At 41.4% G+C, this 25,832-nt stretch overlaps 11 protein-coding genes across 21 annotated transcripts; 5 read left to right on the top strand and 6 right to left on the bottom strand.

The window, feature by feature from the left end:
- Positions 1-14: 14 nt before the first annotated feature.
- On the top strand, positions 15-2,326 carry LOC660306 (golgin subfamily A member 6-like protein 25). The gene is made up of 6 exons (XM_008197196.3): positions 15-145; positions 192-489; positions 542-788; positions 836-1,045; positions 1,087-1,325; positions 1,370-2,326. The coding sequence occupies exons 1-6, from the start codon at positions 33-35 to the stop codon at positions 1,562-1,564; spliced, it is 1,302 nt and encodes a 433-aa protein (XP_008195418.2). The 5' UTR covers positions 15-32; the 3' UTR covers positions 1,565-2,326.
- Positions 785-5,042, bottom strand: LOC660370 (uncharacterized protein). 5 transcript variants are annotated; one of them, XR_010333606.1, is made up of 8 exons: positions 4,887-5,042; positions 4,321-4,837; positions 4,043-4,277; positions 3,674-3,991; positions 3,427-3,568; positions 1,731-3,377; positions 1,572-1,603; positions 785-1,018 (listed from the first exon to the last, which is right to left on the bottom strand). XR_010333606.1 is itself a non-coding variant. In XM_015981347.2 (6 exons), the coding sequence occupies exons 1-5, from the start codon at positions 4,887-4,889 to the stop codon at positions 1,600-1,602; spliced, it is 1,077 nt and encodes a 358-aa protein (XP_015836833.1). In that variant the 5' UTR covers positions 4,890-5,042; the 3' UTR covers positions 785-1,018; positions 1,572-1,599. The 5 variants fall into 5 exon arrangements, 1 of the variants encoding a protein (XP_015836833.1); XR_010333604.1 differs by having other exon boundaries at positions 1,572-3,377; XR_010333605.1 differs by having other exon boundaries at positions 1,572-3,377; positions 3,432-3,568.
- A 71-nt stretch (positions 5,043-5,113) lies between these two features.
- On the top strand, positions 5,114-6,220 carry LOC660430 (uncharacterized protein). Its single transcript, XM_966661.4, has one exon. It carries the CDS (start codon positions 5,231-5,233, stop codon positions 6,182-6,184), a length of 954 nt encoding a protein of 317 aa, XP_971754.1. The 5' UTR covers positions 5,114-5,230; the 3' UTR covers positions 6,185-6,220.
- A 126-nt stretch (positions 6,221-6,346) lies between these two features.
- SdhD (Succinate dehydrogenase, subunit D) lies at positions 6,347-7,223 on the top strand. Its single transcript, XM_966721.5, has 3 exons — positions 6,347-6,542; positions 6,607-6,892; positions 6,938-7,223. Exons 1-3 carry the CDS (start codon positions 6,500-6,502, stop codon positions 7,119-7,121), a joined length of 513 nt encoding a protein of 170 aa, XP_971814.1. The 5' UTR covers positions 6,347-6,499; the 3' UTR covers positions 7,122-7,223.
- On the bottom strand, positions 7,123-8,514 carry PTPMT1 (Protein tyrosine phosphatase, mitochondrial 1). 2 transcript variants are annotated; one of them, XM_966776.4, is made up of 5 exons: positions 8,356-8,514; positions 8,170-8,308; positions 7,674-7,751; positions 7,403-7,618; positions 7,123-7,356 (listed from the first exon to the last, which is right to left on the bottom strand). In XM_966776.4, the coding sequence occupies exons 1-5, from the start codon at positions 8,367-8,369 to the stop codon at positions 7,231-7,233; spliced, it is 573 nt and encodes a 190-aa protein (XP_971869.2). In that variant the 5' UTR covers positions 8,370-8,514; the 3' UTR covers positions 7,123-7,230. The 2 variants fall into 2 exon arrangements, with proteins under 2 accessions (XP_971869.2, XP_015836835.1); XM_015981349.2 differs by lacking the exon at positions 7,674-7,751.
- Positions 8,515-8,597: 83 nt separating this feature from the next.
- Hrd3 (HMG-coA reductase degradation 3) lies at positions 8,598-11,476 on the bottom strand. Of its 3 annotated transcripts, none has more exons than XM_015981343.2 (6): positions 10,987-11,476; positions 10,347-10,934; positions 9,962-10,239; positions 9,479-9,907; positions 8,832-9,317; positions 8,598-8,785 (listed from the first exon to the last, which is right to left on the bottom strand). In XM_015981343.2, exons 1-6 carry the CDS (start codon positions 11,207-11,209, stop codon positions 8,639-8,641), a joined length of 2,151 nt encoding a protein of 716 aa, XP_015836829.1. In that variant the 5' UTR covers positions 11,210-11,476; the 3' UTR covers positions 8,598-8,638. The 3 variants fall into 3 exon arrangements, with proteins under 3 accessions (XP_015836829.1, XP_015836830.1, XP_015836831.1); XM_015981344.2 differs by having other exon boundaries at positions 10,347-10,964; positions 11,023-11,476; XM_015981345.2 differs by having other exon boundaries at positions 11,023-11,476.
- Positions 11,477-11,595: 119 nt separating this feature from the next.
- HSPBAP1 (HSPB1 associated protein 1) lies at positions 11,596-13,208 on the bottom strand. Of its 2 annotated transcripts, XM_008197198.3 has the most exons (8): positions 13,074-13,208; positions 12,865-12,994; positions 12,668-12,814; positions 12,487-12,623; positions 12,322-12,440; positions 12,164-12,285; positions 12,003-12,119; positions 11,596-11,955 (listed from the first exon to the last, which is right to left on the bottom strand). In XM_008197198.3, exons 1-8 carry the CDS (start codon positions 13,106-13,108, stop codon positions 11,641-11,643), a joined length of 1,122 nt encoding a protein of 373 aa, XP_008195420.1. In that variant the 5' UTR covers positions 13,109-13,208; the 3' UTR covers positions 11,596-11,640. The 2 variants fall into 2 exon arrangements, with proteins under 2 accessions (XP_008195420.1, XP_971977.1); XM_966884.4 differs by lacking the exon at positions 13,074-13,208 and having other exon boundaries at positions 12,865-13,035.
- Positions 13,108-18,536, bottom strand: alpha-Man-IIa (alpha-Mannosidase class II a). 2 transcript variants are annotated; one of them, XM_015981341.2, is made up of 11 exons: positions 18,397-18,536; positions 17,236-18,247; positions 16,432-16,618; positions 16,023-16,385; positions 15,789-15,974; positions 15,309-15,740; positions 15,053-15,259; positions 14,825-15,003; positions 13,852-14,261; positions 13,506-13,802; positions 13,108-13,457 (listed from the first exon to the last, which is right to left on the bottom strand). In XM_015981341.2, the coding sequence occupies exons 2-11, from the start codon at positions 18,224-18,226 to the stop codon at positions 13,308-13,310; spliced, it is 3,402 nt and encodes a 1,133-aa protein (XP_015836827.1). In that variant the 5' UTR covers positions 18,227-18,247; positions 18,397-18,536; the 3' UTR covers positions 13,108-13,307. The 2 variants fall into 2 exon arrangements, with proteins under 2 accessions (XP_015836827.1, XP_015836826.1); XM_015981340.2 differs by having other exon boundaries at positions 17,236-18,252; positions 18,397-18,532.
- Positions 18,537-18,539: 3 nt separating this feature from the next.
- Gnpnat (Glucosamine-phosphate N-acetyltransferase) lies at positions 18,540-19,802 on the top strand. 2 transcript variants are annotated; one of them, XM_966988.4, is made up of 4 exons: positions 18,540-18,680; positions 18,802-19,021; positions 19,249-19,438; positions 19,485-19,802. In XM_966988.4, the coding sequence occupies exons 1-4, from the start codon at positions 18,663-18,665 to the stop codon at positions 19,648-19,650; spliced, it is 594 nt and encodes a 197-aa protein (XP_972081.3). In that variant the 5' UTR covers positions 18,540-18,662; the 3' UTR covers positions 19,651-19,802. The 2 variants fall into 2 exon arrangements, with proteins under 2 accessions (XP_972081.3, XP_015836834.1); XM_015981348.2 differs by having other exon boundaries at positions 18,618-18,752.
- VGAT (Vesicular GABA Transporter) lies at positions 19,784-22,860 on the bottom strand. Its single transcript, XM_008197197.3, has 3 exons — positions 22,284-22,860; positions 21,721-22,087; positions 19,784-21,607 (listed from the first exon to the last, which is right to left on the bottom strand). The coding sequence occupies exons 1-3, from the start codon at positions 22,641-22,643 to the stop codon at positions 20,790-20,792; spliced, it is 1,545 nt and encodes a 514-aa protein (XP_008195419.1). The 5' UTR covers positions 22,644-22,860; the 3' UTR covers positions 19,784-20,789.
- Positions 22,861-23,418: 558 nt separating this feature from the next.
- On the top strand, positions 23,419-24,692 carry LOC660889 (uncharacterized protein). The gene is made up of 3 exons (XM_967087.4): positions 23,419-23,606; positions 23,679-23,777; positions 24,074-24,692. Exons 1-3 carry the CDS (start codon positions 23,510-23,512, stop codon positions 24,562-24,564), a joined length of 687 nt encoding a protein of 228 aa, XP_972180.1. The 5' UTR covers positions 23,419-23,509; the 3' UTR covers positions 24,565-24,692.
- The last annotated feature ends 1,140 nt before the right edge of the window (positions 24,693-25,832 follow it).

Here is a 25,832-nt window from a genome sequence, read left to right as displayed (position 1 = left end):
CACGCGCGCGCGAATTCAAATTTGTCAAAAAAATGGAAGAATATTCTCCCATAGAATCAGATTTAGACGTGCCGACGTCTCCCCGCCAGCACTTCTTGTCGCTGGACTCCGGCAAAGACGTGGATTTGATCAAAACAGCCGACGAGTAAAAAATGAGCCAAAAAATTCGGCAATCCTACGTGAATTTTCAGAAATGCAATTGAAAAATTGCTGCAAGCGCTCCACGACGTTGACTACACCATCAAGCAGAAGCTGGAGGTGGTGGAAAACCTGGACATCACAGTGCAAATCGTCAGTTTTAAAATCTTCGAAGCCACGCATGAATTTAAGAAGAAAATCGGTCTCGTGAAGGATGAGAGAAACCGGCTGTTATCATCGATTGAAAATCGGTCCGAGTTGAGCTTGATTTTGAACGACTTGGACCGGAAAATCACCGAACTGGAGAAGCAACTCGACGAGAAAATCCGCACTTTTAACACGGAGAAAATTGTAGCTAATAACCTTCGAGTTAAGAATTAATAAATAATGGAAAAAAAATTAGGGGTTGCAGGAACAAGCCGAAGCCATTATTTTCCAACTCGACGAAGACATTTCTTTAATGCAGCAAAAATTCGAAGAGCTTAAAAGCGAGCTTAGTTTTGGTAAATCCAACCTTTATCGTGTGCAAATCGAAGCAATGAACCAAAAATACACACCGTCTGTCGAAAAGTACGAGGAAAATTTGCACTATTACGAGAGATTGCAACTAACAGGGTGGCGGGTCGAGCAATCAGAAGTGAAACTCTCAGGTTTTATTCCATTTATTTATCACAAAAATAACACAAAAAAAAATTAGAACTTCTGGAAGAGCAAGGCTTGAAGTTCACTCCCTCTGGACGGCTTCTGACCCGGACCGGCAGTCTCCTCACGTTTCAGGAAGCCCAAGACAAGGGTTACTTCAAGGAAGTGAAGGTCTCCTTGGACAAAGTTTTCCAATTCTTCAAAGATCGCGACAAGTTGCGACTCCCCGACCGGTTACCTACACCAGACGCAGATTTCAGCGAAAGTAGCCAACTTCCCAAGCGCAATTTGTAAAAAAAGTCCTAGTTTGTAGCACTGTTGAGAGCAAAATGTCGTCACAAGACGTCAAATACTTGAAACAGTACGTGGGGAAGCCCCTAACCCTGGCCTTGGCCGAAATAACCGCCAAAATGCCAAGGGACCCTATTCACTACTTGGGCCATTACTTGTTCAAGTATCGGTACAACCAGGAGCTGGAGGAGGTGCAAAAGAGGGAAATTGAGGAACTGACCCAGGAACGGAAGCGACTGGCACAGGAAAAATGGGTGGTTACCGTTAATATCTAGGATTTGTGTAATTATTTTTTTAGAAAAAATTCGTCGAAGAAGAGGCGAGAAACGCCGTCATCGAAATGATCCTTCGCGCGGAACAACTAGCGTACGAAAACGAGTTAAAACGAATCGAGGAGGAACAAATGTTAGCTCAGGAGGAGGAAGAGGGTGGTGAAGAGGAAAACGCGCAAATGGCCGAGCTTTTGGAAGAAGCGCGCGACAAATTCGAGTGAAACTTACCAACACTAGTCACGGCCCATCCTTTGGATCACCTGCGAAACAAAATAATAAATTCAGTGTCGGCAATGTTGTTTGTTCCTATTTAAGCGGAGAGTTTGTAATTTTGCATCCGTTTTTGTACGCAAAAATCCGTGCCTCAAAACAATACAAGTACCTCACCTGTTAAAACGCAATTCTTGACGAATGCGGCGAGTTTAGTTTTCGAAATGGACCTTGGATGGGGACGCACACGTGGGTCTTCGAGGGGGCGTCCACGTCGCATTTTACAAAACGAGTTTTGTGCGAATTTTCCTCAGGCGTTGGGTTTAGTAAAACTCGATTTTCTACAAAAGTCGCTCAATGTTTGGGCTAAGACGTGATTTAAACAATGCCAAGCTGTGCCTGTTACTGAACTTTGAAATTTAATTATACGAAAAGAATCCATTCAGGATGTTTTTGAATAAGGGTTGCTGAGTCTTGTTTTAGGGCAAACTGTTTTAACGAAACTTCATAAAATTAAGACCATTTCCGTTTTCAAAGTCAAATTGACGAAACTAGAGATTCCGCAAAAACCGGTCCGAAATTTCACTAAGTATGACGTTATTTTTGCCATTTTTCGTGTTAACAGCTAGAAACGCAATAATTTTTTGTTAAATTGTGAATTTTTCTATTGCGACCGCTGAAGCACGTTTGAAGATAAATATTCGCTAAATCGATTGGAAAAATTATTATTTTGGGGCGAAAATGAATCCTTTGCCGTTGCATGTTGTGCGAAATTGCGTAAAAAATAAGTTTTTACATTGAATTGCTCCGCAAAATTTAAAAATGCGCCGAATTGAGTTGCGAATGGTCTCATTTTTGCCTTTTTCGAGCGCTTAAAACGTTTTTGACGGGCCGCATTCTAATTTAAACAATTAAATTTAAATAATAGCCAAGACTTATCAAAATTCAAAACATCGTAAATGGATTATACAACGCAAACTTTTTTTTGTAATGACTAAACTAGACTTTTATCGGTCGATTTTGATTAATCTTTTAAATAATTTGATTTTTACAACTTTGAAGAAGAAAAAACTAGTAAGTAATTGTAGAAATTTGATTGAAGTTTTTTTGGTTAATCGAGACGGATCTGATTAAAGCGCCGTGAATTTTAGACTCGTTTGCGAAAGACGACAACGGAATCGAATTTTTGTTCAATTTCCGCCAACTTTAGGCGTGTGTTACGCACTCAGTCAGAGGTTTGGTGATAAATAACCGATTTAATAAAAAAACATTTTTTTATTGTGTGTACTTATATCATGCCAACTATACATAATTCACAAAAAGGAAATTCGTATAATAAAATCTAGATGTCAACGCAAGCTTGTTTTAATTCCAGAATAGTAAAAAAGGTATGAGGGGCGCCACTTTTGTGTAAAAAATTAGAGAAAACACGCAGATTTTTAAATATTGTCACTCTACCGCTTAGTCGTAATCTGCCGCCACCGCAAATTAAAAATATAGAGCGCTTAAATTGCGTTTTTTCTCCTTTCACATTTATAGCTTGAATAAAACAATCGGAAAAAGTCTACCCAACCGGACTTAAAACTAATCTAATGTAACAATAAAAAAACACTAATCTATTATGCAAAATCAGGTAGACGTTTGCTCCATTTCCAATCTATATAAGGCGCACCACACACTCCTACCGCACCGAAAAAATTTACCCAAATTTAGCCAAATTCCGCACATCCTTAGAAAAAAAAAGAAGACTAAATCTAGTGAGTCTATCGTTTCCGCTTTTAAAAGAGGTACCGCACACAGAAGTCGCTCCAAACGCAACGCCAGCTTAAAAATAACTGTAAATAAAAGAAAGAAACTTGGGTAAATCACTTACATTACCTTATATAGAGTGAAAACACCATCAAATATATTATTTAGTACATTATTTATATGATAAAAAATCTAATATTTATATATTTTATGTATATCTCCAAATTAGGCAAAACTTTCAGTCTCAAATCTTGGACCAAAACTTCCTGAAACAATACCTCTTTATTACTTGATTGTGTATTTTTGTAAAAGTTCCCAAAGAGGCATCGCTTCGTGGGGACCAAAAACCACCCCTGCATTCCCAAACTTACCCTCCTCTCTGTTGGGGTAGTGGAGGGTAGGCGGCATCATACGAGCCACGCCCTCCAGCACCCGCCCCGTAGGTGTCACCGTAACCGCCCGGTGTTCCATACGCAGCAGCCGTTCCGTAACCTCTAGCATCGCTGTATGCGCCTTGAGGGGCGGGACTACCGAAAGTCCCCGCCCCTGTGCCATACCCAGCGGTTGGAGGAGCCGGCGTTCCGTAACCGCCAGTTGGCGGAGCCGCTGGACTACCGTACCCCGCTGTGTAACCATTGGCTGACGCCGTTGCGTAACCGACACGATCCGGAAAACCCCCAGCCCCGCCCCTGAATCACAACCAATCACAAACGAACCAACCAAAACAATTAAATAATTACAATGGCTTAGGCACTTGGTCCCTCCGACTGTACAGCTCGGCCACGGGAGCCCCCCTGTCAAACGCGGCGGGTCCCCTCGGCGGCGGCGGCCCCTGCTGGTCCAAAAGGGGCCTCCTGTCGGCTAAAAGCGGCCTCCGATCGTCGAATTCCGCAGCAGGGGGTCGCCGATCGTCGTAATCGACTCGTGGCACCTCCGGGAAGCCCCCAGGACGGGCGTCAGCATACGGACGTCGATCTACCCATCAATTAGAAACACAACGCAAAAAAGACAAACGTACCAAAATCGCTACTGAAGGGCCTCCTCTCGGCGCCGAACGCAGCCCCCCGACGGTCATCGTACGGCGGCCTCCGGTCGGCGTACGCCCCGTCGTAGCCGCCCCTTTGGGGCGGCCTGTCATACGCCCCAAACCTGTCACCGCCCCCATAAGGCGGGTAGTCACGCCCACCACCAAAGCCCCCGTTTCGGTGTGGAGGCCCGCGAAAGTCGCTTCGTGCGTAAGGCCCGCCCCGGTCTTTGCCCCCGCGCATCGGGCCGCCGCCCCCAGGCCCCCGTCTGGGTTTCACCCGCCCCTTTTCGACGGAAATTCGCCCACCCATGAAATTGGTACCGTTGAGTTCCGCAATGGCTTTCATGGCCAAGTCGTGGTCTTCAAGGTGGAGGAAACCGCACCGGTTAGCTATATCGCATTCGGCGATAGCCCCATAGGGGGCGAAAAGGGAACGCAAGTCGTCTGTGGTTACTCCGTTGGGCAGACTGCCCACGAAAACTTTCGTTGTGGTTTCTGAGCGGCGGCTCTGGGTGAGCCGTGGGTTAGTCGATGGGCTTTGCATGGGAAAAACTTACCATTTCGTCGAAATTCGATGGATTTTTAACAAAACCGGCAACACACAAAACAAACCAACAAAATGGACGTTATGGCGTCGGACTGGCAGACGACAACGCAACAAACGCAAATCCCCCAAAATTCACAGCGCTACATTCAAATTGTTAGCATGTTTTAAACGAAAACATCACTATTTTATCAATTTTGACACCCCTACTTATTTACATTTATTACACAAGACGAAAAGAGTTGTTATGTTATTTCCCATTTACTTTAATCCAGGCTTGAACTTATTAAAAAAAAAATTACATAACCCCAAAATTGAGGTTAAATACGTCTTGTGAAGTGGGCTAAAGTTGTGAAAATGGCCCAAAAACTGTCGCCTGATATGTTCAGGAGCGCCTTCAAGGCGATCGACAAGGACGTGGTACGTTGGTTCCCGGGGCACATGGGGCGCGGCCTTAAACAAATGCAGCATAAACTTCGCTCAATCGACTGCATTATTGAAGTCCACGACGCAAGAATCCCGATTTCGGGCCGCAACACCGACTTCAAATACACAATAAGTGGCATAAAACCCCACATCCTAGTCTTAAACAAAGTCGACCTAATCGACAAAAAATTAATCCCTTCGATAAAAAATCGTCTAAAAAATGAGTTCGAAAACGTAGTTTTCACGAACTGTAAGGACCAGCAATGTAAAGGCGTAAAAACACTCTTCCCTTTGGCTCAAAATTTGATCAAAAACTCTGATAGGTTCAATCGTAGTCAGGCTGAGGATCAGTGCGTTATGATAATAGGGGTTCCAAACGTGGGCAAATCATCGCTAATCAATGCCCTAAGGGTGCGGAATTTGCACAAGGGGAATGCCACCCACGTGGGTGCCACACCGGGGATTACCCGAAGTGTTTTAACCAAAATCAAAATGAGTGAAGACCCGCTGTGTTACATGCTTGACACACCAGGGATTTTAACACCGAAAATTGAGAGTGCTGAAGTGGGGCTGAAGCTGGCTTTGTGTGCTACAATTCAGGACCATCTAGTTGGGGAGGGTGTGATTGCTGATTACTTGCTTTTTTGGTTAAATAAAAACGGACACTATAATTATGTGAAGTTCTTCGGGCTTGAGAAAGCCACCGATGATATTTTGGAAGTATTAGCTCAGATTAGTGTTAAGAAGAAAAAAATGTTAAAATTGAGGGACAATACCAATAATTATGTCTATAAACCAGATTTGGATTATGGGGCCAAAGTGATGTTGCAGGCGTTCAGGAAGGGGGATCTGGGCAAGATTGTGCTAGACGAAGACTTGCTATAACTTGTAGATTATTATAAATAAATTTTTATAGAAGAACGAAGAGTTTTAATTCAAAAATCCCGCCCTTGAAGTAACATTCAAAAAAAAATAAATCATATTAATAGACTTGATTAATTACATTACGTAACTGAAAATAACAAACACCACTCACTGAGTGTTACAATTGGTAAAAACACCAATTACGTCAAGAATTATTCACGAAATCGTACTTTTTCGAACGGGTTTTGTCTCACGTTGGCACAACTGTCGAGTGACGTTTCAAGAAAACGAAAATTGATCTTTAACTAGCCAAAAAGTAATTATCGGGCGTTTAAAATGGCTTTAGCTTTAATATTACGCAACGCCCCCAAAATACAAGGTAAGACTCATAATTATTTCGGCGAAAAATCGTCAATTTTTAATTACATAACCACGATTTTTAGCTGGGGCTTTCCAACAAAACTTGATCAAAAGCAGCTCGATTTTGATGGTTCGGGACTTGGCCCCCGCACACAAACAACATTCAACGTTGAGCAAACCCAGTCATTCACTTATAGCCCCCCAGAAATTTTCACAAGTCAGGCTCATGTCAGCAGACCACAGTAAATTGTGGCCCATGGAGAAGGCCCTCTCCGTGAGCATGATTGCCCTCGTACCTGCCGCTATCGCAATGCCAAATATCGTGTTTGATAATTTGCTCGCGGTGGCGTCTGTCATTCATTTTCATTGGTAATGATTTTTTTGTGGGGTTATATAATAATTTGGGTTTTTCAGGGGCTTGGAGGCCGTTGTTGTTGATTACGCGAGGCCAATTGTTGTCGGAAATATCCTTCCGAAGTTGGCCCTAGGCCTCCTTTACCTAATCTCAGCCACGACTTTAGGGGGCCTTATTTATTTCAACATCAATGATATCGGTATTGGGAAAACAATCAGGAAATTCTGGGCGATTAAAGAGTAAACTCAGTCACTTGTGACTCTATTATTGCCTCCTCACACCTCTGTAAATTACAAGAAATTTTTAATTTATGAATTATTGTCAATAAATTATCTAAATCTACAATTATTGTCTAAGTTTTTGGAATGTTGAGCTCGTAGAAGACCCTCAAAGCTTCCCACTGTTTGGTATGAAGTAAGATATGTGAGCGCTTGTCTTGCATGTGTTGCACAGCTTGTTCAGGGGTCCAATTATACCTCTGGACACAAACAATTATTTTTGGCTCAAATCATAATCAGAAATACCTTAATGAGGTAACAACCAACTAAAGTCGCACTACGGGTCCTACCAGCCTTGCAATGGACATAAACTGTCGGTTTTTTGGGTTCATCCAAACTTGGTTCTTTATTAACTACCCTGTAGATAAAACTAACACCGTCGTTTAGTTTTTGTTGACAAGGGGTCGCGAATATATCAGTTGTGGCCAACTGAAGAAACTCAACACCGTAGGCGTTCCATCTCTGCAAAAATAATTTTACAAATAAATGGCAAAAATTGCAGCACACGGGGGCCAACCTTCCCGTTGTTGGCGAGGAATAGTTCGTAGTCCTCGTTCATGGAAATGACCCCTTTCACATTTTCCTCCTCAAGAAGCTGTAAATTAGCCAATTTTAGCGGATTTTTGAAAAACTAAATTTAAATGTGTGACCAACACAACAAAAACTTAAAAGGAAAATTGTCCAAAAACGTGTATTAATTAGCGGAAGTGGCTCATTTAAGGCGATAATTCATTAGGACGCGCTTTATTTTAATTTATTAATCACATTTTTGTCCACTGGGTGCCCAATTTGGCCACTTTTTGAGTTGCCGCTTTAGTGGGTTGGCAACAACAGTACGTCAAAATTTTTGGGGCTCAGGGGCGGGTTCTTCCAGTTTTTGTGTTAGTTCAGTGGCCTCAAGTTCTCGGTCAAGGTCCTTCGTCCGGAACCCCGTTTTTAAGGTAAATAACCCCAAAAATGTCGTTCGTTTCGAACCCAAAAATCGTAAAAAATGAATGAAAAAGGCACCTTACCCGCCTGGTGAGACTCGGAAACGGCAAAGCCCCCAAAATAACGTTGTCGTCGATTCGATCAAACCACCTCCGAGACGAGATTTTTTCCATAACCACATTATAGAACAAAGTGGGGTAAAACGTGAACCTCGCAAACATGCTTTTGTATTTTTATCGGAACCGTTTCAAGCGTATTTTAAATGTCACCTGTTTGTAGTCATTTTCGTGTCTTTTCTCGGTTTTACTGGATGACAACATTGACCCACATACGCCTGGAGAAAGTTGACAGGAAGTGGGATAGAGTGTGGGGGGTGGAGACAAAGAGGGGAAAAGAAAGCAAAACGCCGACGTCAAACCATTATCTCGTTTTATTAAAATTCATGAATGAGTTAAGATAAAAATAAACGCTTTTAAATGCAAAGCAGGCGCGTGTCATTGAAAAGTCAAACTCTTTTATGTAACATTTATTTTTCAACTAAAACCGTACAATTTATAAAAAAATGTGTATAACAGCGGGCGCTTGCGGTCTCCGGAAATAAACAATCGCTGCAAGAATAGCCGTGAGCGTGGTAATCAAATACAAATCCCAATTCGACCCAAACATCTCGTTAAAGTCCAACAAACTCGATAGGTGGCTCTGCAAAAACAATACTAACACCCAGCCGCCTTGACCTCTCACTCACCTCTTTCAAACTATCCAAACTGAACATCAAATTCAGTTTAAAAAGCGCCAAAGCCACCGGAACCTTAGCATCAGTACTTGTCTCAGCAGCCAAATCGTAGCACCTTTTGGCCAAATGCACATCCTTGGCCATTCCCAAGCCCTGTTCGTGCATGTACCCCAAATTAAACATGGCTTGAGCGTTATGTTGCTGCTCGGACGCCAGTCTATAATGACTAGCCGCAGTTTCATAATCGACTGGAGTCCCCAATCCGTAATAATGATAATCCCCTAGTTTGACTTGAGCAGCTGAATAGCCCTGAGCAGCTGCGCGCCCCCAATAGAGCAACGCCCGTGCCAAAGATTCCTGAATCGTAAACATGGGCACCTCATTCCTGTCCAATAAAAACGCAGCATTGCTTTGAGCCACCTCATACCCCAACTCAGCCAAGAGGGCGTACTGCACAAAAGCCTCATTAAAACGCCCCTCAGTGTAATCCGAATGCGCCTAAAAACTCGTTAATTTCACTAAAAATATATTTAACGAAACTGAAATAATTGAAATCGCGTAGCAACGCAACGGTTACCATGACGATATTGTCACAGCTTACTGTCTCATTACTATTTTTGTGTATTTAAATTGTAATAAATTCAAGAAATTGTAATTACTTGCATCAGAATTTCGCCCCAGCGCCCCCTTTCTGCCACATTCTTGAACAGTTCGACTGCGGTCGGGCACGATCGTAACATTCCGGTGCCTTGAGCGTGCATTTGGCCCAGGTTATAGTAGGCCAAGACATGGCCCGATTGTGATGCGAGTGAAAAATATTTGTTTGCAAGTTTGTAGTCTTTTCGAACGCCCAAACCGCTAAAATACATATTTCCGAGTTGGAGTTGGCCATCGACCCAGCCTTGATCAGCGGCGGCTAGGAAATATTTGTACGCTTTTGTGTAGTCTTTTTCCACTCCTCGGCCGTAAAGATACATTAAACCGAGGCCACTTAAGCCAACGGGATTGTTCAAATCGGAGGCTTTTTTAAAGTATTTGAAGGCGGTGTCGTTGTCGGCCTTCACCTCGTCACTGCCGTCCAAATAAATCTAAAACAAAACAAATGAAAACAAAAAAAACTATTTTTTTGATAAAAGAATTACCTTTCCCAAGTAGGCCATAGCAATGGCATTTCCCGCATTCGCTGCTTGAGTAAAATAATGCATGGCCTTCTGGTAATCCAAATCAACACCACGGCCGCCTTGATAATGCAACTGTCCAAGACCCACTTGCGCCTGAATATCTCCTTTTTCGGCCAAAAGTTGATAATATTCAATTAGATCATTATCTAAAATGCCCGATGAATATCCATTCTCCAATTCGTCCAAAAGACGGATTCTTTGAATGGCGGCTCCGCCCCCGAAAGAAACCCCTTGACTCACTACGTAAAAAAAATAATCAAAGTGGCATACAAGTAAAAATTTGTTATATTAGTAATTAGTTATTTTGCAGATTATATTTTTTCTTGGTGACGTTTTATTTAATTACCTTTATCAGCCACTTGTCGGTAAAAATCTAGCGCTTTCTCGCAACTGGGGGCCACAGTGATCCCCGACCAGTACTTGTACCCCAAGACCATCTGCGCCCAGGTGTTGCCCCCAATCGCCCCAAACGTGTAATGTACGAGGGCTTTGGCCTGACTCACGTTAACTGACAACCCTGACGCGTACAAAAACCCAAGTCCCGTGTGCCCCTCAGGGTGCCCCCCCTCGGCCAAACTCCGGAAAATCTCTTTGGCCGTTTCCAAATCCTGCTCTAGGGGATTCCCGAAGAGTTTCGCCCACGCAACGAGTGCCTTCGCTTCGGGATTCCCCTTTTTCGCAGCTTCTGCCAACAGTTGGTAGGCGTGTTTTTTATCGGGGCGGGTTTTATTTAAAATCGCCGTGGCGGTGTCGTAAATCGTCTTCGCCTCGATTTCCTCTGGGGTCGGTTCGTGGGCGGGGAGCTCCGGCGGCGGGGGCAGGTCTTCAAGGGGGAGTTCTTCCGGTTCTTCAAGCATGAAGTTCTTCAAGCCGATCTCTTGCACCATCTTTTGAATGACTTTGGCTTGGTCGAGCATGAAAAGATCAACGGCGTCTGAAATTTCATCGTTAACATTCGTGTCACCTACAAGGGGGTTAGTTGTAACCTCTGTCTCGGATTTCCACTTGGACGGTCAGCTTACCTTTCCGGCGGTCGCGGTCTTTGGACAAGTCGGGCGCCGGGACCACCCTAAGAGGCGAAGTCTCGTCCGAATCATCGGACTTCTCCTCTTCGTCGCGCTTGCTCTTGGTAGGCCCCTGCAAACTCTCGTCGGAAAATTCGCAGCAGATGAGGCAAACCAACGCGAAAATTAACAATTTGTGGCACATGGTTATCACTTTTGATTTATTTCCACTTGTTTATCAGATACGTGTCCCAAAAACGTCACAGAGATTGATTTTACATTTTGGTTTTTGGGGTTAGGTCAACATTTTACTTTTTTTAAACGACTAGGACGCACTATTGACACAAATGAGCGAGTTTTTAAGGTCACAACACCCCAAAGTCAGTCCTAATTTAATTATTTATCCAAGTTTTAAGTGTTTACACATTTTTATGACAAGTTTGTTGATGACATCTGGAAAAATCGATAGATCCTGGTAGAGGGCGCCATCATTACTGTTGTTTTATTTAGCAATAAATTTTCAAAAAAACACATTTTTGAAGGGTCAATTATCACAAATCAGGGGTTTAATAGTAACAAAACCACAAACACTTGTAATTTAATCATTTATTCAAGATTTAAGTTGATTTGTTGACATCACAGGCGACTGGATTCAAGGAATTTTTTTGCGACCAATGAAATCGTGTCAGGGTGGCTGAAAGCTTCAATTAAATTGGTAATTCCCCCAAAATTGCGCTTTTCAGCTTCACTTTCAGTCTCCCTGAAGCGACTTTTCTGGTCTTGCAAAAAATTGGCGAACTCTTGTGGCGACAAAACTGGAATTTTTTCCACGAAAGGAAGGCACTTATTTTCGTCAAAAATTGGCCGTTTTTGAATCGAAGTCCGTGTCAAAATGTCCTTACATTTGTTAACAATATCTAGAGATGCATCCAAAGTAACGTCCCCAATTTCCTGTAAAAATTGTTAATAAAAATTTGCAAAAACTTGGGACTACATGCTTGATCAGAATTCGGGTTTAGAATCGCTTTTTTCGTTTCAAGGTCGAGGTTTTGGGTCACTTGGGTGATGAAAAACTGCACTAGGGCCTCTCTGAATCTCTCCTCGTGATCCTCGGGCTTAAAATAATTTAATTAAAGGCAAAAAGAATTTTTTTCCGTACCAAAGGTAACCAAACGTTGATACTAATAGCCGTATCTAAATTTTCGACATAGTGCCACCATTTGTGGGGCACAAATAACGCGTCTCCGGGCTCTAAGACAACTCTCCTACAATTTCCAACACCTGACAAATTTAAATAATTTCACAATTCGCAAATACCGTCAAAATCTGTAATCATGGGGCTGAAAAAATTCAGTTTGGAATAAATACTTGACTCTTCGTACGGTATTCTTGTGGGTTTTAGATTTTCATCAGGGGGGAATAAAATCCATTGTTTCCTGTAATTTTATAATTTTTTTTTGTACACAATTGGGGGAAACCCACCTGCCATGAATCTGAACAACAATGTTACAACCGTAAGTGTCAATGTGACAAGGGGTGTGAGCCCCTGCTGACCCGATCCAGATTGTGGAGTCTTCGGAAGACAGTTCAGGAAAACCAAAAAGACTCCAATTTACCTCCTGCAATTTTATTTGTGTGATAAATACCAGCCAAAAGTTATTACTTTTTTCAATTCCTTGGTGTTTTTGAACCAGTCTTTGAGATATTTGTAGTCGAAATACATCCAACTATTGTTGTCACTTTCCGTAAATGAAATAAATTCTTTAAATGTTGTTTTTTTGATTCGCGTGGCGCGCTCCCATTGGGGTTCCTTCAAATAAACATAAATAATGATTTTCCAAAGGTTTCGTAAGGTAATACTTGTGTAAATGCTTTTTTGCCACAACGAAACACCAATTCTTCATTTTTGAGCAAATTACTCCAGTCGTCGAGTTTCCACTTGACAAGCCCCCAGTTTACGTAATTTCTGAAAATTAGGGGCTCCCCCGAACTTAAAATTAATTCTTTACACTTTTGATCCATTTTTCCAAAATTATTAGGTTACGTTGTTCTAGGTTATGTTCTATTACCTTGGCGTAGAGTTTGAATTAAATAAAAACCACATGAAAACAGAGTGTATTTTATTGCTAAAATCAATATCAGGTGTACGTAGTGAAAAGTAAAGCTTCGGAATCGTTGGTTTCAAACAGGAACTAAATTTTGTACTAGACTTGAAACCAACATTCAATTGCACTGGAATATCAATAATGGCTCTTAAATACTTCAAAATAACACAGACTAAATTAAATTAAAGGCCTCTTGTTTCACCTTTGTAAAACAAACGCTTGAATTTCCATAGGACACATGACAAAGTCACCTCGGATATTAACCTCGTTTTTCATCAATAGAAATGATAACGACGTTTTGTGTAACTTGCTGCCGGTTTCAGTGGGCAAAAGTGCGCTAATATTGACCTAAAAGCAACAAATTAATTTTTAATTCGCCTAAAAACGCGCAAATACCGATCCTTGACTCAAGGGAAATTGCTTGAGCAGCGTGGAGTCGGCAAAACAGACATCGACAAATTGCCGATGAAGCACAAAACCGACGTGGTCTTGCCCCTTTAGAGTCACTCCCGTCCGCAGGGTTGGTACCATAAAATCAACCCCAAACTCCGACTCAACACTTAAGTAATTCGGTTGGGACTGTGTATCCTCGTCCTCGGTGCGCAATAATCTCACTAAGGGGTTTAACAAACTCTGTGAAGAGACATACGATGATAAAGTTGGAAATCCTGCCGGATGTCCTTCCGTTGTGGCCTAAAAATTTGAAACTAAGTTGGCAACTCCAAAACAAAAAAATACTAACTCGACACGAGGCCCCTTTTTGCTCCAAGAGCACCCTAAAGACATGTTTTGTGGGGTGGTTGTCCAAGACCGGTTGTCCCATCCCCAAATTATCGTCTTGGTTTAATCTCCGGTCGAGCATTACTTCGATTTGGCCTTGCCTTAGAGAAGTAGTTCCAAGGGGGCTTCCGGTCAAAAGTGTGAGTCTTGTAGTCGCGTCTTCAATGTAAGCCATTGACGGGATCGGATAATAATTGGCTTGAAGAGGAAGCTTGTGGAAGCGTTTTCTTCTGATTACCTCAAAGCCGTTCAAATCGGTGTAGAACTGGTCAGAACTTTGGATATTGGTCGACAGACGCATCACCAGTTCGAAGTTTGAGGTTTTTGAAATATCGACGATGTTTTCGATCTCGATTCCGAGACTGTCGGCGCCTATTGTGAACAAGCGAATTGTTATCATGAGATTTCAAAAAATCAAAAATAGTTATTTGTTATACCAAGAAAATTATTAAAAAATATTTTATTATTTTTTTTAACTCGCATAGTTTTATGGACTTCTATATGCCTTAACAACCCTCTATAGTTGTTAAAAGTAGAAAAAAAAATAATTGCTGCGATTTTTAGAGTTTTGATTTTTGCAATTTTTGTCGCGATTTTGGTCGATTCTGGGTACCCGGAACATTTGTCAAGCAATAACTCCGGAACTATTAGAGATAACCCTATGAAGTGTATTATCGTTAGAAAGCTCTTTTGATAAACTATTTTTTTCAAAAAAGATTATTGTTCTCCAACTAATAGTTTTCGAGCAAATTGCAAAAAAAAGCAAAAATAGGTAAAATTTTAAAAAATTCATAACTTAAAAACTATTGAGAATTTGGTAATTTTCTTGATGCCAGTCGATTCCCCTGATCAGTTTGCATAGGTAAGGATTAAAACAGTTCCACTTTTTCAAATAGTTTAGTCGTAATTGAGAAAAAAAAAATATTATTTTTTACCTGTCGAGCTATACAACGTCACAGTATGCCTCACGTAGGGCAACTGTACCGTAACCGCCGACACGATCGGTCCTTGAATCACATTAACTATCGTATTTTCAATTTGTATGGGAATCGCATCACCATCTGGCAAAAACAAATACCCCCCACTCCTTTCTTCGCTTTGTCTTACCCCATATCTATGAAAAAAAATCGTCAAAAAAATAACTCCACTTTCCAATTCCCTACTTGGCAAAATCCAAATGAACGGGAACTGTATTTCCCCCAACTTTCAACGCTTTGAGCAATCCCAGTGCGTTAAAACTCGCAGTTAGTCGATTGTTTTGCAACGTAAATTCTCTCGTACTTGGCGATACTTCAATATCGGTAAAAACAATCGGCGCCTGTACTTCCCCGAATTGATTGTAAATCCGAATCGAACTTCGGACGGTTTCGCTACAATGAAATAAATAAAACGATTGGATAAAATCGTCACGTGACTCACGCTGGCGATTCGTATTCCCATAACGCACCAATCGTGTAACTGACCAATCCGAACGCTGGAACATTGGCAACGAACGACAGTTGGTACTTGGTCTGCGACATTGAGGCGCCATATTCAAAAATCGGGGAAATTTGGCATTTAACACGCCGTTTTTTCGCATCTAAAACTTCAACATACGGCGTTGAGACATGAAACGTCACAACTTCGACGCGACTAAACGTCAACGAATTAAAAATAGCGATTCGTTTAGTCCTCAATTCGGGCCCAATGGTGATTTGATACTTCTCCCCAATTGTGTCATGCGAATGCCTGACGTCATCGATATTGTAAAAGAGGGCGCTGTGATCGGGCGTTTCCGCGTCTTTCCCCGAAAATAAGATATGAGCCGAGTGTTGGATCACGTGGTGGCAGTTATTCAAAGCTGCCAACATCCTAAAACCACAACTCATTATGTTTCAAAACTAGGGAAATTAATCATACTTTTTGCCAAAATCGACCACCACGTGATCTTTAGAGGTTCCTGTAATAGCGTCATGATGTTGAAACAATGAAAGCGATTTTCTGGCGTCTGATAATTGTTTTTCCAAGCCTACTTCGCGATCGCCGATCCAGGCCGAGCCAGGCTTGCCACTCAAGTATGCCAAAGTTAGGATTATTTCAGCGGCTCTGGAAAAAAAAACTAGACCAAAAAACTAAATACCTAAATAAATATACCTGATATTAGCGAGTAAAATCCGGTCCATGCGTTTATAAAACGGCCTTGAGGTGTAATAACCGCTCCAGTAGTGATCGTCCCTGTCCGCATAAGTGAAAAAATCGCCCGATAACGAGGGAAAATCGTTATCTTTCCGCTCTTTATGCACAGCATCGAAATAATCGCTAAGTGTGCCAAACTGTGCTTGGACGTTTAAATTTAGGTTGGCATTCATGTAATCGAACAATTTCTGGTAGTTTCGGAACTGGACGTCCCATTCGGTCGAGTGATCGTAGCGGAAATCGTCACCGAGAGGTGCCAGAACTACGTTTGTTTTATACAGTTTTGATTTTTTGCGGTATTGGTCGAGCAAAAGCTCGGCTCTAGAAAAAAAATTGTTGGAAAAAATTATTAGAAAAAGGGTCACACCTGTAGGCTACGTTCTTTTCGGTGATTTCCTGTGGGGGCACTTTCCATGGACAGTGAAGTCCGTGTCCTGGAAGTCTTTTAAAATCGAACTGACAACAAATTTTCGGGTCGGGACCGCAAGTGTGAGGCACGTCGTAGCTGTAGAAGGGCATCATGTGAGTGAAAATGTCGGTTTTGCCCGAACCGTCTGAAATTTCGCATTTTTTGCCCAAATTTTGCAAAATCGCTAATGTGGAAGACTTACACTGTGTCTCAAAATTGGCGAATTTTTATATAAAAATAAATAATAGAGATTCGGGGTTTCCCCACAAAAATAAATTGTCTTTTTTATTATTTTATATTTGGACTAATGAAGTGAATCTCACTACAATGCTCTGAACTCGGAATTCGCCAATATGAGACACCCTGTAGCTTAGGAGGCGAAACGAGATACAGAAGAGTAAAATGAAGGCGCTTTTAGATTAATTTAAATTCAACCAATTTACTAATTACTTGGAAAAAACAGAAATATTGAGCTTTGCATTCTTAAAAGACTAAGAAAAATTACAACGCATGAGGAAAAAATATTTAAAATTGAAAACGGCGTGAATATAGTCAAAGATACAAGAAAAATGTTAGGAAGAAAGTTGTGTAAAATTAAATTTTCTTTAAGAAGATCGTGTGACTATTTAGTAATTTTTTGTGTTGTTTTCGATAAAGTGTTTGCACTATTTTATCTCTGATTACGTATTAAATTAGACAACGCTATTTTATTAGTAGCCGTTTCGTATCCTAAGCCTTTAGTAACCTGTACTCCCTACTAACCCCACAGCTGTCTCCACCTGAACTCCAACTGCTGCCTACTCGCAAACTCCTTCTTAATCGAGTAGTGCACCCTCTGCATCAGCATATTCCTAAAACCCATCTCCTTCAACAAAACCGGCTGAGTTGAAGACATCCCGAACGGGTCAATGGACCAGCTACTAATCGGCGTGTAATTCAAATTTTGCTGCAACCACTGATGCCCCTCAGTCAACTGTTGCATCACCGCAATCCAGTGTGCGTTAGCTTCGTCATTCATCACCCAACCCCCAGTCACAATCTCCAATTGATTATTTCTGAGCAATTTTTTCACAACTTCGCGTTCGTCCTCCCGTAAATCGTCCCACCACATTGAAAAATACGAAATCTCCGCCCAGATAAACTTCCGGCGCGGGTCTTCCGGCAGTTTTAGTAGCATATTATTTAAAATATGCTTGGTCTGAGTGAGGTAATAATCCTCGACTGTCTTCACCCAACCGGGGTCGTTATGCGAATGCGGAACGACGAAAACTTTGAGTTTGTTCTGGCGGTTCCAGTCTTTCTCATCGACTTCGATTTTCCAGCCCTGCTTCCAGACCCCGCCGTCTGGATTATCAAATTTCAGTCGGTGGTAAACCTCCAACATTTGAATGTCGGTTTTTGGGATAAAACTCAACTGGAACGGGCAATTTGATTCGAACAAGAACTCGGTTATAACCGGTTTAACGCCGCCCCTGTGTGGGGTTTTTCTGACAGTGCTTGCGCTCGTGTTTAGTGGAATTATGTTCTTAATTACGTTCTTTATATCTTGGACTTCGTTCCCGTGCCGGTTCAAGTCGTGTTCCAGCTGTTTTAGGCGGTCTTCCAGGTGTGACCATTTCTCGCTATCGTCGCTCACAACCGGCAGTTTTTTACCAACAAATTCGGAAAAATCCCTCGTTGAGTAAATCTCGATTATTATAAGTACAATAAGGGCTGCGCCAATCAGGGCCACAGCCCTTTTTAGTCGCATCATTGGTGCGAACTCCTCACACAACTATCCTAAAACAAGTGACATAATTGATTTTTGAACTTTTTCGCAAAAATTTGAATAAAATCGTTGGTGGTGAAGTAACCGAAAAAGTGTGACAACACCAAGGTTGCTTAACTGAAGCGAAAGTAATCCATTGGGCGGGATTTACTTACACATTTAGCTTAAAAAAAGCGTTTTTGCACAAATATAATAAAACACAACATTTATATGAAACGTCAAAGTGACACTTGATGTGGGGATTTTAGCGCCACCAACACAAAACGACCGGCAGTGATAGGAGTGAAAGTCAACTTTTCTTTTTTTTTTTTATTACAACCTTTGGGTAACAGGGCTGTACCAAGGTTATTTCTAATTTCCTCCAATATGTTTGGGTGGAAATAACCATAAACCTTCTTTTCCAACGCACACTTCGACCACGATGGGGCTCGAACGACGAGTAAGTGTCACACTAAATAACTATCATTTTTTGATAAGATACAGAAAAGTTATTCATTTTAGCGCAAAAATGGTACAAATCGGTTGATTGTCATGTGGTTTGGTTTAATCAATTGTTTCAGGCCTACAACCCTAAGGAATTTTTATTCGATCCCGCCCTTTTGAAGGACCTTGACTGGGCTTCGGTCAGGGGCTACTTGTCCCCTTTTATCACCAATGAAGCCCCCGGAGAGGGCTGGCTTTGGGTCCGTCCCTTGCAAATTGAGGATTTTGACAAGGGATATTTGCAAATTTTGGCCCAATTGACCTCAGTGGGAAACGTGAGCCGACTTGATTTTGAACGTAAGTGAAATTCTTGAGTAATTGTTGTCTCAAGGTTGGCGATTTAAATGCCAATGTCACAAGAGATAATACGTAAAATTGATGTTTTTGATAATTTTGTGCAATTTTTTTATCATCAAAGATCATACCGCGGAATAATCAAATAAATGTATCACATTATCATTTGAAAAAAAATTGGTTACCGCGTTGGCCACAAAAACCCGCCACCTTGATTGTCATGTTTCAAGGCCAATATTGGAAGATGCAGCAGTCTGGTGGTTACTACATCACGGTAATTGAAGACACTCGGAGTAAAAAAATCATCGGGGCGGCCACTTTAGTTACTGAGTTTAAGTTTATCCACAATTGTGCCCTTCGGGCCCGATTGGAGGACGTAGTTGTGAATAATACCTACAGAGGGAAGCAGTTGGGCAAATTGTGAGTGTTTCCCCGACTTTTGGGCAAATTTCTGATATTATTGTAGGATTGTGCTAACTGTGAGTCTTTTGGCGAAGAAGTTGGGTTGTTATAAAATGTCACTGGATTGTAAAGACCCGCTTATTCCGTTCTATAAATCGATTGGATACAAGCTAGAGCCTGGAAATGCCAATTCGATGATCGTCCGTTATGAAGTTGATAATCCCTCCTGACAATTAGCCGCCAGTGCTGCCAAAGCTAAGTTGTAGTGTGGTGGCACTGGCGCTTCGGAATTTTTGGTTGTGGTACCACTGTACTTAATAAAGTGTTTGAATAAATTGTTTGTTTTTGGGGGGAATAAAGTGATTGTGTTATCCACGGTTTATTTAGTCTTACACATTTTTTACAACTCGCCAACAACTAGTGTTACAGTTACTTATTGTACAGTTCACTTTCTAAATGTCACAATTACGTGTAATGATATGTATAAAAATTCAAACAAATCGAATGAATTTCAACTAAAACCAGTTCCTCCTGTACAAAATGGAATGAATCTAGACTAGCACACTTTATAACAATTTGTAACAAGTTACTAACAATTATATAAATACAGCGTAACAGAATTTGTATAATATAGTGACTCCTTTTTTTACACATCGTACACATACAAACAGTTACAAATAATTTCTGGAAGACATACACTAGAGGCTAAATGGAAGACATCGTTTAATACATCTGAAAAGTGTCCTGTAATTCGGCAAAAAATCCCCAATTATTGCTTTTCGCGCCGGAATTGGTTACAGGATATTTCTTCTGGAAGACTGTTACAATCACAGCAATGAATAATTTGGTCACACGAAATTAACGTTGCCTGTACCGAAGTTCTAAATACTTGACCAGTGTTGCCACCCGTATTTTTGCGAAATAATCAAATGATATTGTGAATTCCACATTTTACCTAATACGTATTTAAGATACTAGAACATCTAATTCCTAATTGGAAGACAAATTGAATGCTCGTTTGAGGGTTGAAGGCAAACTTTGCTATCTGTAATGGAAGACTCGTTGACCCCACGAACACCAACCCTTATTTCAGTAAATACAAACTGTCGTCCCCACGAAACGGCAAAATTTTTACTGTTTTAATCTTCATCAGCCAGATTACAGAACAAAAACTAAATTTGAAGTCAAAATTGCTGCCAACCTGACGACAAGAATCACAATCCCGGTATTATCTTTAAAAAAAGCACAATTTTCCCGTTTCGCAGGACGTGAGAATAATTGAATCATTTATTGCGCCTCTCTAGACTAAAAGCGTACGAATTGACAATAGCAGTTGGTAACCATGTCCGTATTTACTGAAGGTGGGTTTTTAAAAGGGAAGCCCGATCTGGAAGGCGTTAATTAGGGCCCTCCCCGAGTCGTAAATCCCGACAAACCCGAAAAGCATACCGAGGGAAATGATAAAATAATCAAAAGCCACCGTCCTTGAATCCATCCCTTCCCTTTTCAATTTCAAATGGAAATAACACGGCCAAATGAAACTAAGCATCGTCCCCGTAAAACTCCCAATAAACCCCATCAAAATGGCAAAATGCGGGATAAAGCAGGCCATGAGGATGGTAAAAACCACAACCCCCACCCTGCACGCCAGCCCCCATACCTTCAGCTCGCCATCAAGGGCCCAGATGGTGGGGAAGGGCGTTTTGGGTTTTCCCCGGAAAAAGGCGCGCTCGAGCAGCTCGCAGGCGGCGTAGTAGGGCAAAGGGTAGCTGAGGAGGGCCTTGATGACCAGGCAGATGTTCACCAGGCCCTTGAAACCGGCCGAGGGGAGGTTGTTGGTGATGACCTGTTGGGTGTCGTTCTGGAAAGTGAGGAAGCAGAGGTAGCCGAAGAGGGCTTTGAAGACGGCGGCCCACACGTGGGACCAATCCAGCATCCACTGGAACTTGGAGGGGTCCTCCATGTTGCCTTCAAGGGTCGGGAGGAAGATCTGGGAGGTGTAGGAGAAGACGATCACGCCGAGGCTTATGGGGAAGTTCTCCAGGTCGAGCGACCACTTGACTTTGCCCCAGCCCCAGTCGCCGATGTAGAGGAGGCAGTAGCCGAGGATGATGGCGTTGATGAGGATGTGGGACATCGTGCACCAGAACGAGAGCAGACTCACGCTCTGGAGGGTCTTGAGGAACGCTGAAAGATTTGATCTTTTATTTTCAAAGCTTCAACCGAACGAACTGAAATTTTGCACACATACGTAATCTCGTAAAAGTGCAACAATACTTAATCTAAAGGTAAAATGTTACCTAAAGGGAGGAGGAAAATCCCGACTAGCATCATCCACGATCGGGTGTCTATAGCCCCATCTGGGAAGGTGCCGATCATCAGGTCGCCACAGACCACCACGTACAAGATGCAAGTCATCAGGAGTTCGATAATTTGGGCTATATTTACAATCCGAGCGCCGTATTTTTTGCCAAAGCAAGCTTTAGCGATTGAAACGTAAGAGTCTCGGACTCGGACTTGGCGTCCTGTTTGGACGTCAAATTCGTAGAGACATTCCACCAGGATTTTGCCAGTGTAACAGCAAATGTAGGCGATGCCCACCATGGCAACGATGGCCCAGTAGCCCCCTCGGAGGACCGCAAATGGCAGCGACACGATAAACATGCCCTAGGAGAAAAAACTTTTTAAAAAATTATTCAATCGTAAACTTAAAAAAGTGGTCGAAAGTTTTATCAATAAATGAATTTTTTATTTCTCTTGTGGCATTTTTTTTATAAATCTAGAGCATCCTTCATTGAAAAACTTACTACATAAGTACTTAAAAACTGACATTAAAAAAAAAATTAAAATCTTGATGGGGCACCTGTATGGCGTTGGTGACGTTCCAGGCGGCCTGATACTCGCTGATCTTCACATCAGACTTCCCCTCGACAAAGTCGGAGCCTTCGGAGAAGTCGACCGAGGACATGCGGGTCTTGAGGTCCTCGTTGAAGCTGTCCTCGGCCTCGAAGTTCTCCTGGAGGAAGGGGTTGGTGGTCTGCTTAATGTTGGTCATCTCGTGGTGCTCGTCGGTGGTGCCCCCATGTGTGGTGTGGTTGACTTGTGCAAAGTGGACGCGCTCGTGTCCGGGGGCCCGCTCGGGGATCATCTGGCGGAAGGTCTGTCCGGCCACGTTGACGGCGGCGGAGAGAGGCGGCAAGCGGATGTTGCCCAGACGGTTCATTGTGTGATGGCACTGAGCACCGCCAAGATGGAACAAACGCTAATTTTTTACTTTAAGTGTGCGAAAAGTGCAGGTTAGACCATTTTGGGGGCGATTTGGAAGGTGGTGATTTCCATCTTGGCGGCGGTTGACCGGAGGAGATGTGGTACATTGGCAGACTCCGGGTACACTCCGGGGTGCGCAGGCACGGACTCAGTTCGCTGTTTCAGTCAGAACATTGTAAAATTATAATTCGAAATTTTTTGTGTTCCTCTTTTCCAGTTCTGTTGCTTTTTATTACCTAATTTTATTACTTAATGGCTGGCTTAAAACTTAAAGTTTTTAACTTTCTAAAAATCCGGTCTTCATGTAAATTTATCGGTGTAATAAGAAAACAGTAGTAATTTTTATACAGTATTGAAGAAGAAATTAAAAAAAAAAAAATTTACCAATTATGGAATTTTCCGAAATTTTGGAATTCATTTCCAATATTTTTGAATTATAATATTAATACTTCGCTAAAAACCCTTATTCCTCCCCTGCATTCACCCCAATTTCAGCCTTTCCCCCGACTGTACCGTAAAATGATCAATAAGTTACTGAAAACTGAAATTTTAGAGACTTTGCATTTTCAGTAATTGAGCCAAAACGTCTCAAACCCGCCAAAATCCGACTTATTTCCCTAAATTTCCTTCCTCCATCCTTTGAACTACTTAAATCCCCCGAATCCTCATAAAATAGTCAGGATTTTAGGCAAATGAGACCGCAAAATTTGCACAGAGCGCCAAATCTGGTAACTTAAATTTTATCCCCAGTGTCAAACCTGTCACAACCCTTAGAATGTTTTTATTGAATTTTTGAGCGCTTTTCGTCAATAAATCGCAAAAATGAGCTCTGGGTTCATATCCGAGGCCGAATTGGCCGAAGCCAGGCAAAAAAGACAGGAGGAGTGGGAGCGGGTCCGCAAACCCGACGATCCAATCGGTGAGCTGACCTAACCCCACTTTTGTACAAATTTGAGCGAAATTAATCGAATTTTCGGTGTTTGGGGCGCAGTGCGGCCTGAGGAGCCCTACGACCACCGCAGTTTGTACGAGCGGCTGCAGGAACAGAAGCAGAAGAAGGACCTGGAGTATGAGGAAGCGCACAAATTGAGTAAGTCCCGCCACTTAACCGTGACATTCGTTTAAAAGATATAAAATTTATGAGTCATTCATTACGTAAGCTAACCTAATAATTGCGGTCAAAAATCCGTGTTTCAGTTCGGGTTTTACACTTGTTTATTTATAGTTTGTGTTGTTTTGCGTGAGTTTTGACAGACGATTTTGACAAAAAGTTGCTGAAAAAATGTTGCAGCAGAATTATTATTATGACCAGAGTGAAGGTAAACCCTACTGTTCCACTTTTCTGGAACTTTCTTTACCAAAAAAATGCGCATTTTTCCGTTGCAGAAAATATGATAAAGGGTCTCGATGATGACGAAATCGAGTTTCTTGACCTTGTTGATAGAACTAAGATCGCAGCTGATCGTAAAAAAGAGCTAGAGGAAGAGATCGAATTGAACGATTATCGGAACAGAGTTGCCACCTTGCAGGAAAAGTCACTAGAAGAGCGCCTTCAGGCCGAAATTGCTGTGAATAAGCCCAAGGCCCCCACGAGTAAAACCTCGCAACAGAAGTTGCTCAAGGGGGTTGTGGTCAAAAAGAGGAAAAATAGTGAGGCGAAGGAGGAGAAAGACGAAGCGAAACATAGGAAAATTGAGGATGAAAAGACAGAAGTTGTGGCTGATTCGGCCTTGAAATGTGTGGGGATCTTGCCAGGGTTGGGGTGTTACAACGAATCGACTTCGGATGAGAACAGTTCGGATTCCGAAGTGGAGACAACTAGCGCGAAAATTGATATTCTGGGGAGGAAAATAACGAAGAAAGAGAAGGAAACGTGAATTGGTTATTCAGTGAGATTTGTGGAAGAATCGGAGGGTTCTTATCTGAGTTAATTGTCTGAATTAATTGTAAATAGAGTGTACCTATTATTGATTCCTGTGTTTTTCTAATAAATCGGTAAAAAAGGTGTTTTTTATTGTTGGAGAAACTCTTAAGGGAATAAAACCATTTAGAGTAAATTTTTTGTTTTATTAATTATTACCCTTTTTCCTTGAAACAAAAAACTGCTTCACATCAAAAATGGGCCACAACAACCATTGGAGGTTGGTACCACTGGTAAGTTCTATTTTTTGTTACCAATCCAAAAAAATAGGTTATTGCTATTGTAAAAAGTGGGGAATTCGTAAATACCAACTCAAAAATTGCGGGTTCGTTTCCTCGTCTGGCCCAACTTTTTTTTATATATCAAAAAATATTAAATTTAACAAACCTTTTTTGAAAAATTTCGTCAAACTTTCTGAAAAATTAAGAAATCGATTTCTTCTAATTTAGACCATTTTTATGTTAAAGTAAAACACGCCATATATTATAGATTTAAAATTGAATTTATTTTGATTGCCTTTCTTGAGGACCGAAAGAGTAAACAATTGAGACGAAAATCGTGTTATTTTGACCTTTTTCAAGGCTTTCAGGAACGTTTTGAAATAATATTTTGTTAAAACAGATCGAAAAATCAACAAATTCTGTTGGTAGTTAACTAATTACATTACTATGATTGCCTTTTTTCGAACCATTAGCTCGTTATTTAGCCAGAAACAATTGTTTTGCGATTTTTTTATTGTTTTTATATTTTTCAAACAAAAAAAAACAAATTAACTCAATTAATTAAGAAATTAACTCAACAAGCCTAAAAATTGTACTAAATTTGCATTTTTAATTATTCAAGTACGTTAATAATGATGTAAAAAGTAAGTAAGTGAGTTTTCTGTTGTTAAAGTCTTTCTGTTGATTTTTAGTTATTACATTTTTTTAATTATTCTCGATCAATTTGACATCATCTACAAATGGGCCAAAGAACTGATATATCGTTCAATAATTTGAATTTTATTCAATAACGTTTTGTATTTTTTTAATATAATTTCAAAGTCACCGAGGTCTTTGTGATGCGCCAAAGCACTAGTTTATTTATAAAGAAAAAATGAGTTTCTCGCAATTTCGTGTCACAACTGTGGTAAGAAACATCTGGAGACTTAAACCCACTAACATTTCAATTTTCCCAACTCCCAAAACTCCAGTTGCCACAATATAACCAACGTAATGATATTAT

The sequence above is a fragment of the Tribolium castaneum genome, chromosome 3, assembly GCF_031307605.1.
Source record: "Tribolium castaneum strain GA2 chromosome 3, icTriCast1.1, whole genome shotgun sequence".
Classification (NCBI taxonomy): Eukaryota; Metazoa; Arthropoda; class Insecta; order Coleoptera; family Tenebrionidae; genus Tribolium; species Tribolium castaneum.
The sequence above is the reverse complement of the archived record's forward strand: the minus strand, read 5'-3'. Positions and strand labels throughout refer to the sequence as shown.